The 14660-nt window shown below is 44.3% G+C and overlaps 1 protein-coding gene and 1 non-coding gene across 11 annotated transcripts in view; both read right to left on the bottom strand.

Moving 5' to 3' along the window:
• Positions 1-14660, bottom strand: part of CNOT1 (CCR4-NOT transcription complex subunit 1) — a 68616-nt gene that overhangs the window by 16429 nt on the left and 37527 nt on the right. For all 10 annotated transcript variants that reach the window (XM_075101820.1, XM_075101825.1, XM_075101821.1 and 7 more), the window contains exons 23-31: positions 13465-13695; positions 12037-12177; positions 10974-11153; positions 8195-8311; positions 7685-7795; positions 7005-7082; positions 6503-6680; positions 5872-6002; positions 5007-5303 (exon numbers count right to left, since the gene is read on the bottom strand). In XM_075101820.1, the coding sequence (XP_074957921.1) occupies positions 5007-5303; positions 5872-6002; positions 6503-6680; positions 7005-7082; positions 7685-7795; positions 8195-8311; positions 10974-11153; positions 12037-12177; positions 13465-13695 (1464 nt within the window). The remainder of the gene's footprint in view (positions 1-5006; positions 5304-5871; positions 6003-6502; positions 6681-7004; positions 7083-7684; positions 7796-8194; positions 8312-10973; positions 11154-12036; positions 12178-13464; positions 13696-14660) is intronic.
• Positions 8733-8871, bottom strand: LOC142061688 (small nucleolar RNA SNORA46). The gene has a single exon (XR_012662213.1). It is a non-coding gene; the product is annotated as a small nucleolar RNA SNORA46 (small nucleolar RNA).

The raw sequence follows: 14660 nt of genomic DNA, 5'->3' as shown, positions 1-14660 counted from the left end.
GCATAGCTACTAACAGTGGTCACTGGCTCAGCTCACACATTAACAAAGCAATACTAAAACTGTTTACTCCCATCCTTGTGTTTAAGATGGATTGAACAAGATTCATTTGTATGGTTCTCCTGCTCTTAATTTCAGCAATCAAGTTACTTGAAGTTCTGCATATGAAGGGTCAACAGCATTTGAGGACTAGAGTTAAACCATGGACTGTCCATAGCATACCTGCAGAAGCAATTCTTACTAATAGTTTGTGCTTCCTTCAGATCATTAATTCCTGCCCTCTTGAGGCAGTTACCATGCAGGAGAGTAAGCCCATTGCAAAAAGGCCTTTGCACTGTCACTCCTGACAGATGGGAAAAAGAAACATGCCCTTAAGCAAGTGGTAGGAAGTCCTTACACTTTTTTTAAAAAAAAATCCCCAAAAGGATAGCTGTGTCTTGATTTTTCCAAGATCCTTATGCTCTTGTGTCTGTTGCTGACACTGATGGTAAGCACAGCAAGTATTCGGGGTAGCAGCTGCTGTTCTGGCCAGCAGTTTGTGAATTGTTCTGTTTAGTCAAGAAGGGAAAACCACCACTTCAGCTCAAACTTTGTTCATTAAGAGACCTGAAAATAGCCTCTAGAATACCCATTGAATTCACAAACTGTGCAGAACAGTTCACAGAATCACAGGTTGGAAGGGACCTCAGGGATCATCTAGTCCAACCTTTCTACGAAGAGCACAGTCTAGACAAGATGGCCCAGCACCCTGACCAGACGAATCTTGAAGGCGTCCAAACGTGGCCGAGTCAACCACTTCCCTGGGGAGATTATTCCCATGGTTGACTGTCCTCACTGTGAAAAACTTTCCTCTCGTGTCCAATCGGAATCCCCCCAAGAGCGACTTGTGTCCATTCCCCCTTGTCCTCTCCATGTGACTCCATGTTAAAAGGGAATCTCCATCTTCTTTGTAGCGACCCCTTAAGTACTGGTACATGGAGATGAGATCCCCTCTTAAGCCTCCTTTTCTCAAGGCTGAACAAACCCAGTTCTCCCAGCCTACCCTCATAAAGCAGGCTTCCCAGTCCTTTGATCATCTTGGTGGCCCTTCTCTGGACCCCTTCCAGCCTGTCCATGTCCTTTTTGTATAGAGGGGATCAGAACTGTACACAGTACCCCAGGTGTGGCCTGACAAGCGCTGAGTAGAGCGAGATAATGACTTCTTTCTCTCTGCTGGCGATGCCCTTTTTGACGCAACCCAGCACCCTGTTGGCCTTCTTGGCTGCAGCAGCACACTGTTCGCTCATGTTGAGCTTTCTGTCCACCAGGACCCCCAGGTCCCTTTCCACAGAGCTGCTCTCCAGCCATATCAAAGGCCTTGGAGGAGTCCAGGTAGACAATGTCCACTGCCTGCCCATGTCAACCAGGCAAGTCACTTTGTCACAGAAGGCCACCAGGTTTGTCAAGCACAAGGTGCCTTTAGTGAAGCCATGTTGGCTTTTCCCAATCACGTGCTTCATTTGACTTGTTGATGTCCCCCAGGAGGATTCGTTCCATAACTTTCCCAGGGATCGAAGTAAGGCTGATGGGCCTGTAGTTACCCGGATCCTCCCTCGACCCCTGCTTGTAGATAGGGGTAACATTTGTCTTCCTCCAGTCCTCTGGGACATCCCCGGTTCTTCACGACTTCTTGAAGATTATGGAGAGTGGCCTTGCGATGTTGTCAGCCAGCTCTCTCAACACCCTTGGGAGTACGGCATTGATTTGTAGGGGTCAAGCTCCTGTAATAATTCATGTACTAACTCTTCCTTCACTGATGGTGGGTCGGTGTGTGGATCAACCGGCAATTTTGTTCCCAAAGCCTGGGACCCAACAGCGTTGGTAAAGACAGAGGTGAGGAAATTGTTGAGGACCCCTGCCTTTTCAGCATCGTTGGTGATTGACTCTCCTTTTCCGTTTAACAGTGGGCCTATGTTTTCCTTCTTTTTCTGCTTATGGTTGACATACCTGAAGAAACCTTGTTATTTTTGACATCTACAGCCAGTTTCAATTCGAGCTGGGCTTTTGCTTTTCTAACTGCATCTCTGCACGCTCTGGTAATGCCCTTGTAGCTCTCAACGGATAATCCTCCACTTCTCCATTTCTGCTGTGCTTCCCTTTTGGATTTGAGTAGGCCCAGGAGGTCATGGTTGAGCCAAGGGGTCTTCTTTCTCCGCTTACTTCCCTTTCCTTTGTAGGGGATAAATTGGCTTTGTGCTTCCAATAGAGAGTCTTGAAGAACTCCCAGCACTCACTAGCTCCTTCATCTTCCATGGAAGCTTCCCATCAAATCTCTCCCAGTTGAGCCCTGAGTGAACTGAAGTTTGCTCTTCTAAAATCCAGAACCCTTGTCTTAGAGGTGACCTTGAACACACTCAGCAGGATCCCAAACTCCACAATATTGTGGTCACTGCAGTCAAGGCTGTCACTAACCGAGATATTACAAAGCAGGCTTTCTCAGTTTGTGAATAGCAAGTCCAGCAGCGCCTCCTTCCTGGTTGGCACATCTAGCATTTGTATCAGGAAACAGTCCTCTATACACTCCAGGAACTTGGTGGATGACACGCGAGCTGCCGTGTTGTTCTTCCAGCAGATGTCTGGGTAGTTGAAGTCACCCATCAGGACCAGGTTCTGTTGGCCAGAAGCTTTAGTGCCCCAAGTATCGCGTCACTGGCATCGTGGTTAGGAGGTTGACAGCGGATGCCCGCTGTGAGGTCCTGCTTGGAGATGACCCCTTTGACTTTAACCCAGAGGCATTCGACAGAGCAGTCGCAATCACCATAGTTGACTTTGATACATTCAAGGTTTTCCTTTATGTAGAGTGTGACCCCTCCACCTCTTCTACCCTGCCTGTCCTCATGAAAGAGCCTGTAACCGTCCATTGCGATCCCCCAGTCATTGGAGTTGTCCCACCATGTTTCAGTTACTCCTATGATGTTGTACCCTTCTGAGCGGGCACAGAGCTCCAGTTCCTCCTGTTTGTTACCTAGACTGCGTGCATTTGTATACATACACTTGAGGTGATTATTCTTCTGTTTCACCTCTTGGGAGACAGCTAAGGAACCTTTATCACTGCACTGCTTGGCCTGACTTACTCCCCCATTGGACATGCTGGTGCGAGGGTTTTTGCAATGGATCCCACCCCCCAAGTCCTTCAGTTTAATGCCCGCCTCACCAAGTTAACCAGCCTACTGCTGAAGATTCCCTTACCCCTTTTAGACAGATGGATTCCATCCCTCCCTAGCACGTTGTAGTCATTGAAGAACGCCCCACTGTCATAAAAGCCAAACCCCTCATGATGGCACCAGCCACGTAGCCATGAGTTGATCTACATTATGCGCCTGTTTCTGGCCGCTCCCTTCCCTCGAACTGGCAAAATGCAAGAGAAGATCACCTGGGTGCCAGTGTTTTTCACTTGCTCTCCCAGGGCTTGAAAGTCTTCCTTGATTTTACCCAGGTTATGGCTCTCAGTGTTGTTCATGCATACATGAAATAGTAATAGTGGATAGTAGTCTGTTTTCCTGATGAGCTGTCACACCCTCTCAGCAATGTCTCAGACCTTGGCTCCTGGAAGGCAGCATACCTCTCGTGACTCCCTGTCAGGTCAGCAGATGGGTGCCTCAGTACCCTTCAACAGAGTCACCCACCACGAGCGCTCATCCTTTCTTTTTACAATGTCCGCTCTATGTTGCTGGTACAGTTTCCCCTTGCAGGGGACTTTGCAGACCTTGCTCATGGGTGTCCTCAGTCGTTAAGGCATCATATCTGTTTCTGATTGTGATGGTGGAGGGTGCAGGCTGATGTGGAATCCTGCTCCTGTGAGTCACCAGGGTCCACGGTGCCTCATTCTCAGCGGTGTCTGCCACAGGAACATGATTCTGAAGCCACCGGTCTATCTCTGTCTCAGCTCCTCTAATACTGCACAGCCTCTTAACCGTTTCCTGCAGTTCAGCCACCTGTGCACACCTCGTGCAGGTACTTACCTTTTCGTCAGGAGAGGAGTTTGGGCAATTGCCACAACCTGCTGCCTGTACTGATGTGTCCTTTCTTACCAGACCCATCTGGGTGGATGCGTCTGACATCTCAGGGGCTTTCACTGAACAAACAGTGGTTTTAGCTCTGAGGCGAGTGCCCACCATTTCACCCGAGACTGAAGCACTTGCCTGAGCTGTAGACCTAGAAGTGGGCTGTGGCATCCCTCCTGCTTGCCCTGCCTGCGCGAACTGCCGTGCAAACTGCCATGCCACGCCTTTCTGACACGCCACGCCGTTTGCCCATCCTGTTTGCCGCGCTCCTGGTCGCTCACACTCCTTAGGGGCCGTTTAAATCTCCTGCCGTTGCTTCTGGCAACACCCCACGCCATGTCAGCTGCACGTCAGCCTTGCTTGTGAGAGCTGCCGGCTCCTGACAAGTCCCTCTGCTCACCCTCGGGCTTCTTAGGTACGAGGAACCACCTCGCCCGCCCCGACCTAGTGCTGAGCCACGGGACTTGCCCTTGCCACCGCTGTGCTCCTTGCCGACTCCAGTTAACGTAGCTATCTGCTAACAGCACCAGTAAATAAAACTTGCTTGAAGCATGCACGCTGAAACAACTCAAGACATCCCCAGAAAGTCCCAGAATCTATTCAGTCCTCCCCACTCCAGCTTTTCTACCTCAAAACCCACAAGAACATAAGCACCCCAAGGCTTCTGTGATATTATCAAACAGGAGAGAACACTGGGGCAAAATAAAAAGGTAGTCAGGAAGTTTATGCGCAACATAGTAAGATCTACCTCGCAGGCTTAAGACTGTTTGACATGAGCTGTAGTCTCAGCAGTTTTTTTCACCTTAATTCTACAAAAGTCATGAGATTTGTCCACTAAATTAATGTCCATACTAGTTGAGCCATGTAATTAATCAAAAAGTCTACAGCGTGGAGAATTGATTTGCTAATGCTGGATGTCTACAGATTCATAAATTGGAAATAAGCTTTAGATGATGTGACTCTTACCCTCAGAGCAGTAGCAAAACTATTTTTCAAGTTGGTTGCTATGCTCATCAGCAAAGGTTCCCTGCAGGTAATCATGGCCATCCCAGCAGTCAGGTTCCGCATCATATGGTGTGCAGCTACACGCATTCGTGACTCCTCTGAATCCAGTGCGAAGTCCTTCCTGACTATCTGCTCACAAGTAGTCATGGCAATCTTAATGGACCGATCGACCACCGGATGGACAAGCTCTTGCACTGCTCGCTCTATCGCCTGCCGCACACACTGCTTCAACTGTGGGTGGGCTTGAAACAGCGGAATCTGGAGTAGAATTTGGAAAGTTAAGTGAAAATGAAGCGAGCTAGAATCCCATCTACTCTAGACATTCACATTTCCTGAACAACATTTAAGTTTACTGTCACAGGCTGCCTATAGTGTGGCACTCTCATGTTCCATGTGCAGCTATTACAATGTTTCATAATTCTGAAACTGGGACATATGACCATTTTTCTTCCAAAGTTGCAGCTGAGCACAACACAAAGACTAACTTCAGAGCTAAGTTGCTGACTAGTCAAAAGGAACACAGAAGCTCCTCTTAAGCTTACGTCCTGATAGCAACTATGCTAACTGACACTTATTGCCAGAAATAAATGGGATACTAATGTCACAATGGAAGATCACTTGACCATCTTAAGATTGCTCATACAACTACTAACCAACCCTGAAGTTCTCCATTTGATTACTTGTTAGCACTCACTCTCCCCATTACTTTTGAGAAGTGACTCTCCAATAACTTAACTTACACAATGCTGCTCCTGGCAGCTGAGAGCTGTGGCAACACTGGTGGCAAGAATTCTTCTAAGTAAACCAAATCAGCTCTAAAACTTACCGTTGGATTTAAGGTAATATGTGGAGCCAAGCCTCCTAAAGAATAGACGTTGATGTCATGATAACTGTACTGAGGCTGTGGAGGAACTGTGGCTGTACAAGTGGTGCTGGTAGCTGGAGTTGTAGAAGCAGCTATAGAATACAAGAATGTTTTTATTGGAACATTACAGAAAAGTAAGCGCTCATAATGTACTTTTCATTTAAACCAGCAAGTGACCAAGAAACAGAAGTTTTGCAGTTTGATCATGAGGCCTTCTAAACGTATCAAGCAATGTTTATTCTCCATTTTCCCCAATGATAAGCACTAAACTAGCTTCAGCACATTTTAGCAGAGCTGTTTATTATGACACAGTTTAAACCCTTATGTCTTGTTAAGAGATCATCCTGCTTCACTCCCTTCTAAGGATTAGCTACATATAGCACACGCAGAATTAAGTCCTCAGGATGGCTTCCATTCCCTTCCTGTCTCCAAACTCTGTATGCCTACTATTACAAAACTATCAAAGTGCTCCCAAACATTCAGCAGTGTTACAGTTGGGTATGGTAGCTTCACATTCTTCTTCGCAATAGCATAACCTGTCTTATTTAAAATTGTATAGCATGGCTCTGGGTTCTGTTTGAAATGTACTTACTAGTTGTTGTGATGGGTGGTAGCTCTTCTGGCTGCTTCACATCCTTCTTTGGAGCAGAGAGCTGCTCATCCAGATTTTTCAGACGATCCTTATCTTTCAGGAGGCTTCCAGGTTTCAGCTCATTGATGTCTAGTGCAAGATTCTTGCAGAGCACCTCAATCTCAAACTTCAGATTCAACTGCACAACAATTCTAGTTTAGGTTATGTCACAAAGAAAATACCCGAAACATTTACTGGGCCACTGACTCCCAAGCTTCCCATTCTAACCCCATGCCTTTTAGAGACTTGAATAGTGACTGAAAATTAGACAAATATCTTGCATGCTGACCTCATAGGAGAAGAGTTTCATCCAAGTTCTACCAAATTTAGCAATGTCCAATTCTCCCCATGCTAAAGAAGAGAACTGAAATTTGGTCCTTCACAACATCTTTCTTAACTGGTATACTCTATGTCAAGAAAACCTCACACTCAGTAGGTATAGAAAAGAAAAACAGAAGTTTACTTTTAGATCATGTTCTTGATGTAGCTCAGCTAAAACATTCATAATGGCCATTGTCCATGGGTTTGGAGGCCTGAAGACCTACAAGAGAAAGGAGAGCAGTGTATAACACAAGCTTCTTGAATCACGTGGATAACTTACGACTGGAGTTTTCTGAAACATGAACAGCTATGTGTGCATACAGCTGTGGAAAAGTTTGTACAGCTGCAATTAGGCTTGAACTTAGTATTCTGTTTGACTGGAACTAGATTAGGATGCTAGTTGAACATTAAACTGGAAACACAATGACTTGGTCCTTCTGAGAGATCAGTTCCATGTCACGCAGAACTGACAAAAGCTGATCAGGGTCAAAGGGGGGTGGGAGGAATTTAAAAAAAAATTGAAATCAAAGGACAAATAGATCCTATAACCTCTTCAATAGCATCCTTCCATTTCTCAATAGAATTCTATTCACGGATACCACAATACAGTTCTGCTAACACCACGTATTTACACTGAAAAAAAATACATAGGCCATGTAGTTTTCCCCCAAAACGGAACTCCTTTGCTTTAAGTCCTGACATCCCTTCTCTCTCTATGAAATTAAATCAATATTCACTTGGCAAAAAAAAAAAGCGCTAATTATTTTCTGCAAGACTTATTCTGCCACTTGAGCAATAACTTTGTCAGACAAAGTCACTTACCACACTCCTGACACTGGATTCTAAGACTTTGGCAACAAATGGCACCACATAAAGTAATTCCTGCTGTCCCTTAACGTATGCTTCCAGTAGTAGTGATTTCACATCCAAATCCTGAAAAATACCATCGACAACTGAAAAGGGGAAGAGGGTGCAGAAACCAGCAAGCACACTGCAAGCATTCCACTTACGCTATTTCCTTGTGGGACATATTGGCAAAGCTGAGTCAAGATCGTCCTTGAATTTTACAGGCTGCTAAGCAGCAGTTACTTTTTGATGAAAGATTTACAGATATACATTTTTACATGGGATTAATTCATTTTGGCAAGAACTTAACTACTAACTTGCTGATAAAATATTTCAAAGCCTTAAATTACCAACTCTAGAAACATACTTTGTACTCGGCACACAAGAAAGTCATCAGGAAGGTGATAAAATTTCCCAAATAGCCTACACTACTGCATAACAACATACCAATTCATGCCAAACAAATCTGTAAGGACAGAAGCTCACCGTGTGCAAGATGGGTTTATTTTTAGCCAGCGTAATCATTCCCAGCCAGTGACCAAGGTTCTTTAACAAGGAACGGTCTGAGAAGTTGGCTGCAGCTTTATCTGATGTCAGTAGTACCTAACGGGGAAAAAAAAAGAAACTTGACCAACAGCTGGAAGATAATCACAGACTCAAAACCAAATCCAACAGCTGATCTGACTTAACATGTAAAATTTTAGAACATTAAATTCTGAACTTCAGTCACATTAGAGATACTAAAGAGCAGCCTTCACTTCAAGGCAGTACCCTGTAAATTCGCCCCATAGTGATTTCAAAATTCCTTTTTTTGAGAGGACCATAAAGAGCATTACACTTCTCCTTACCCTTTCCAGACCTTACCAGTTACTCTGTCAAGACTGTTATGACTACTCACTTAGTCAAGTACATCTTGTGAAGGCAATGCTTCATCACAGACCTGAACGCTACAATTTGTACTTCTTGGGAAACCATTTAGTTCTTATTTTAAGACTTAAAACATGTCACAGTGTTCTGCTGTTAGTTCTGTTCCTTAGCTTCAGGGGAGCATCAGCTGAACAGAGCAAGGTCAGCTACGCTCTGAAGAGCCAGGATATTATTTTGCACTACAGCGTAACCCATGGTGGTCAGGAAATTCCACCAACAGGTTTAAATATAGTGCTTGCATGATAAAATTGTTTCATCCACTCATCTTTTCTGGGCTACTGCTTCTCTCACCTCCTCCCCTTTACATTATCTTAGCCTTCTAGTGAATTTTGGTTGTTATACCCCACTTTCTAAACCCTCCCCTTCCCCTTTATTCTTCTTTAACCGAAAGAGCAGAGAGTAGGGATTTTTTATCTTTATACTTTCCCTGCACAAAAGAACTAGACCATAACCCAATTTTCCCCTAGGTTATAATTCACAAGACTCACACAAATTTAGAGTCCACCTACATAAATTAATTCAAATACAGATTTACCCTCTCATTATTCAATTAAAATAAAGCCTGTACATTCCTTGATCCAAACACCAACCCACCATCAGCGAAGGAAGAGTTAGTACACGAATTATTACAGGAGCTTGACCCTACAAATCAATGGGCCCTGATGCCGTACTCCCAAGGGTGTTGAGAGAGCTGGCTGACAACATCGCAAGGCCACTCTCCATAATCTTCAAGAAGTCGTGAAGAACCGGGGATGTCCCAGAGGACTGGAGGAAGACAAATGTTACCCCTATCTACAAGAAGGGGTCGAGGGAGGATCCGGGTAACTACAGGCCCATCAGCCTTACTTCGATCCCTGGGAAAGTTATGGAACGAATCCTCCTGGGGGACATCAACAAGTCAAATGAAGCACGTGATTGGGAAAAGCCAACATGGCTTCACTAAAGGCACCTTGTGCTTGACAAACCTGGTGGCCTTCTGTGACAAAGTGACTTGCCTGGTTGACATGGGCAGGCAGTGGACATTGCCTACCTGGACTTCTCCAAGGCCTTTGATATGGTCCCCCACAGCCTCTTCCTGGAGAAATCAATGCATTATGGCCTAGACAAGTGGTCTGTGCAGTGGGTAGGGAACTGGCTGACAGGCCACACCCAAAGGGTGGTGATAAATAGCTCCTTTGCCAAGTGGCTACCTGTCACAAGTGGGGTCCCCCAGGGATTGATATTGGGCCCAATGTTATTCAGTATCTTTATAAGTGATCTGGATAATGGGATCAAGTGTGGCCTGATGAAGTTTGCAGATTACACCAAATTTGAGTGGGGAAGTAGACACGCCAGAAGGGAGAGGTGCTCTGCAGGGAGATCTGGATAGGTTGGAAGAGCGGGCCAGCAAGAACCTTAAGAAGGAGAACTGTAAGGTCATGTACCTGGGAAAACATAATCTGGGAGTGCAGCACAGACTGGGATCTACCTGGCTGGAGAGCAGCTCTGTGGAAAGGGACCTGGGGGTCCTGGTGGACAGAAAGCTCAACATGAGCGAACAGTGTGCTGCTGCAGCCAAGAAGGCCAACAGGGTGCTGGGTTGCGTCAAAAAGGGCATCGCCAGCAGAGAGAAAGAAGTCATTATCCCGCTCTACTCAGCGCTTGTCAGGCCACACCTGGGGTACTGTGTACAGTTCTGATCCCCTCTATACAAAAGGACGTGGACAGGCTGGAAGGGGTCCAGAGAAGGGCCACCAAGATGATCAAAGGACTGGGAAGCCTGCTTTATGAGGATAGGCTGGGAGAACTGGGTTTGTTCAGCCTTGAGAAAAGGAGGCTTAAGAGGGGATCTCATCTCCATGTACCAGTACTTAAGGGGTCGCTACAAAGAAGATGAAGGCTCCCCTTTTACATGGAGTCACATGGAGAGGACAAGGGGGAATGGACACAAGTCGCTCTTGGGGGGATTCCGATTGGACACGAGAGGAAAGTTTTTCACAGTGAGGACAGTCAACCATGGGAATAATCTCCCCAGGGAAGTGGTTGACTCGGCCACGTTTGGACGCCTTCAAGATTCGTCTGGTCAGGGTGCTGGGCCATCTTGTCTAGACTGTGCTCTTCCTAGAAAGGTTGGACTAGATGATCCTTGAGGTCCCTTCCAACCTGTGATTCTATGAACTGAAAGCAGAAGAATCCTAGTGTTCACAGAGGTAACCCACCACTTCAATTGTAAGCTAGCAAGTAGATTTTTTGAATGATATTCCATATTTGAAGATCAGCAACATAGTAAGCAAAGAGCCTGAGAACAGCATGCTTAGTCTTTAAATCTAGCTAAGTATTAGAAAATTACACCACTCACCTTGATATTTCTGTAGGTTTCGTTCAGAACCATTTTATTAAACTCTGGATTCTTAAGTGTGTCAAGGAAGTTGGAATATAAGCTGTGAAAATTTGGCTCAATACTGACTCTCTTCATCACAAGATACTGCGATACCCAAGGCATGAACTCTTCTTTCACTGTCTCCTTCAATTCTTCAACCTACCACCATACCAGAGGAAAAAGAACACCACAGAAGATATTAGATGACTACCATAAGCTTCTAGGGTCAACTGAGCCATACTCAGTTAATTGCTTTTAACACTGAGGTTCATTAAAAAAAAAAAGCTTTGAAGTCTGTGTCTCATTATCCAAAGATGTGGTCATCCGGTAAGGCTCTCATCAAAAAGTGAGCAAGGCACAAGAGTTTACCTCTCTCCCAGTTCTCAGCTTTTTACCAGGTAACTCAAAATAAATGTCAGCATCTTACATTAAAGCTGTCTGTCTACAGACAGATATAGCACAGTTGGCAGCAGTACTGCAGATTTCTGCTAGTTAAAAAAAAAATTCCTGAATTTCAGCTTTAAATACAGGAGTTCATCAGCTTAACCTTGCAATAACAAATGGTACCCAAACCATTTATCATGTGAATGTTGGTTCAAATTTGTGTTAATGGTTTCCCCCCGCCCCCCCAACACTTGCATCACTATTTTTCAGTCCTTTCAAGTGACAAAAACATCAGAAAGGACTGTCCAGCAGTTGTTCCAGGCATCTACTGGAAGTGCTTTCCTGAAAACAAGCCATTACAGACCTATACTACTTTAGTACAAAGGACTTGGCTACAGTGAAACAAGGAAACTTGTAGAAGAAAGCAAGATTAAGAATAGCTTTCTTTCACCTGCCTCTCCTTTCCCTGAAAAACTGTATCTTCAAAGAGCTTCAAGTAGAACGTGTTGAAAACTACTATTTTTTTTGAAGTGTGCCCACCCCCCCAACTTTTTTGCAAGTTGGAATTTCTGCAGAAACATCACCCACCACCTTAGAATGGATTTCCAGAAATATATATATAAAAAAATGTATTTTACTAGTGTTCTTCCATACTTGCCTTCTGTGTCATATTTGACTGAGACAGATTATTGAAGATGAAAGCAATTTTTTCCTGTACGTTCTCTGGAGGTTCCACAATTCTCTCAGTTTGGTCTGTTGCTACTAACAACGTATCAATGTTGGTAGTATTAATGGAAGGCTGAGGGAGAACAAAAAGTTAACGACCATACCTAGAGGCAACATCAAAAGAAACTTCTGCTCTGTCTGTCAAGAGAAAAAAGAACTGAGCTTTGTCAGGTGACATCTGTCTCAAATTCATTTTCAGCAGCACTCTAATGAAGCCAAGTGATTTTTTAACTCTACAAACAGTGATCAATACTCAGCAGAAGAATGCTGCTGTACAAAAAAACTTCTAGCATTTACATTCATACACAATAGGTGCCACTGCAATTAGGCTAACAGCCTGCATACAATACTGTTTGCCTGGAGAAAAATCACAGTCCAATAGAGGGCAGTACTTAGTACAGTAGAGAGTCTCCAGGAACACCTCAGTGCTGAATTGGGAAGAAGCTTCACTTCTGAGAAAGAATGCCAACCATAAGCCAAGAGAACATGACCCACATTCCTACAGCTGTAGGTCTAAATCCAAGGGCTTTAGCACCTGGTATGCTGCAATTATGGGGAAAGGAGATACATTTTTAAACATCAGTCATGACCTGAGTTTAAAACGCGGCAACATAAACGACTCAGAATAACAGCTATCTACATGACACAATCAGGTGTGAAAGACATTGATAGCTACACTATGAACTGTACCCCAAAGGTTGTTCACAACTTTCAGCTACCTTTGGCTTTCGTCTCCTTTAATTTCAGGACCTTCTTTTAAGAGAACTGTACAAAGACAGTACCAGGAAGCAAGACAGGCTTGACCTGGCAGTTCATCAGTTATCATACAGTAACAGCTCTACATACACACGGGACCCAGTGTGCCCCAACAGTTTCTGTGGAATAGCTAATACTACTAATCTGCCAACCTTGCACTAACTCTGGCTAGCAGTTGAGTTGTGTTTATCTAAGTGACTGAAGATTTTAAAGACCTAATGCAGTTTTAACTAGGACAAAGGCAATTCAATGTGCAATAAGTGTTCTCAAGCCTTAAACAGAAGAGCAGCTGCCAATGATTTCAAGAGTCTGACTGCAAGTCATTAACAGAAACAGTGATTGTCTTGATAATTAAAGCCTAAATAAACACATTTCTACTTGATACCACAGTAATTCTATAGTTCCATGATCAAAAATGCCTTATCTTCAAAAGTGTTGGTCATATTTGAAAAGGTTATATGCTTTAGATATAAAATGTGGGTAACAGTTTCAAAACTTGTAGTAGAGAAAATATATTGGATTTTGTCTCCATGTACTCAACACAGACCAGCAACTTAACTCCTTTGCTTCTCCAGTAAGGTCACTGGAATCATAGAATGCTTACCGGCACATCTTTCTTGAAGCTGACTCCAGTTGGCCGGGTGATTGTAATGGTTTTTGCAACTGTGGTGGTGGTTGAGGTGGTTACTATAGTGCTGACTTGGCCAGCAAGAGGAGCTTTTGCTGGAACCTGGGCCTGGGCCTGGGCCTGGGCAAGTGCAATACTTCCAGGGGTGGTGATTGAACCCTGCATCTTCACAGGAGGCTCTCTGGATTGCTGCCCATATTCTATGTACTAAAACAGGGTACACAAGCACATGCAAAAATTCACACACCAGAGCAGAACTATGGGCTGAGTTTTAGCATGAGCAGTATATAGGTTTGCCAACAATCTTTACAATGCTTTACACTAATGGCATTAAGAGAATCTGCAAGCTACAACTGAATACCCTTATAAAGCGCATCTTGTCATTATTTACTTCCTCACTGGAGAAGAGCCTCAAGCTCTACCTTTGACCTCAACAGGTTGATGCCAAGCATCAAGAGACTCAACATCCTTAAAATTTTACAGAGCACTACCCAGAAACCCCCATCCCTGCAGGCCTGGGATAGCACAGCAGAAGAGGGGAAGGAGCCTAAGACAAATGTGCGAGTATCAAGAAACTGGCTACAAAGCACATAAGTAGTCTTCCCCAAGGACTCTTACAGCTACACAGAAATGGTAGTCTGAAGTTCACAATTAATAAACAAAAACACAGTTCTGAAATGTCCAACTTTAAAATTGTACATCCTCTAAAGTAGCTCTACAGTAGAAAATTAGTTTCTTCCCCACTGTAACACATTTACCCGGAAATTGGTAACATCAGACAACACGCTGTCATTGAAGGGATACGGTCTGAAACCTGTTAGTGAAACAGACTGCTATTGGACTTGGTAGCTTTGGGGAGATGGCCTCTCTACTTTCATGTTAGAGCTGAACATTTTTCCTTGTTTAGATTATGCTCTCAAGCTCTACTACTGGGACTAGCTTTTCTGTATTTCTACCAATGAAAGGACCTTTGAGGCAGACACTGTATGATCAACACCACTTTTGCTCTTTGTGCTACAGGGTATTTTTCATTGCTCTAATCAGACTTGCAGGAACAAAATGTTTCTCACCTTTATCTAGATTAATTTAGCAGGTCTGAGTCCGAAACTGTACAAACCCAGTTGAATGCCCCCTATTTTAGAAAAAGACTCCAAATCCTTAAGGGACTGGAA

This window comes from Phalacrocorax aristotelis, chromosome 8 (genome assembly GCF_949628215.1).
Source record: "Phalacrocorax aristotelis chromosome 8, bGulAri2.1, whole genome shotgun sequence".
NCBI classification, from domain to species: Eukaryota; Metazoa; Chordata; class Aves; order Suliformes; family Phalacrocoracidae; genus Phalacrocorax; species Phalacrocorax aristotelis.
This window is presented reverse-complemented; position numbering and strand designations above follow the sequence as displayed.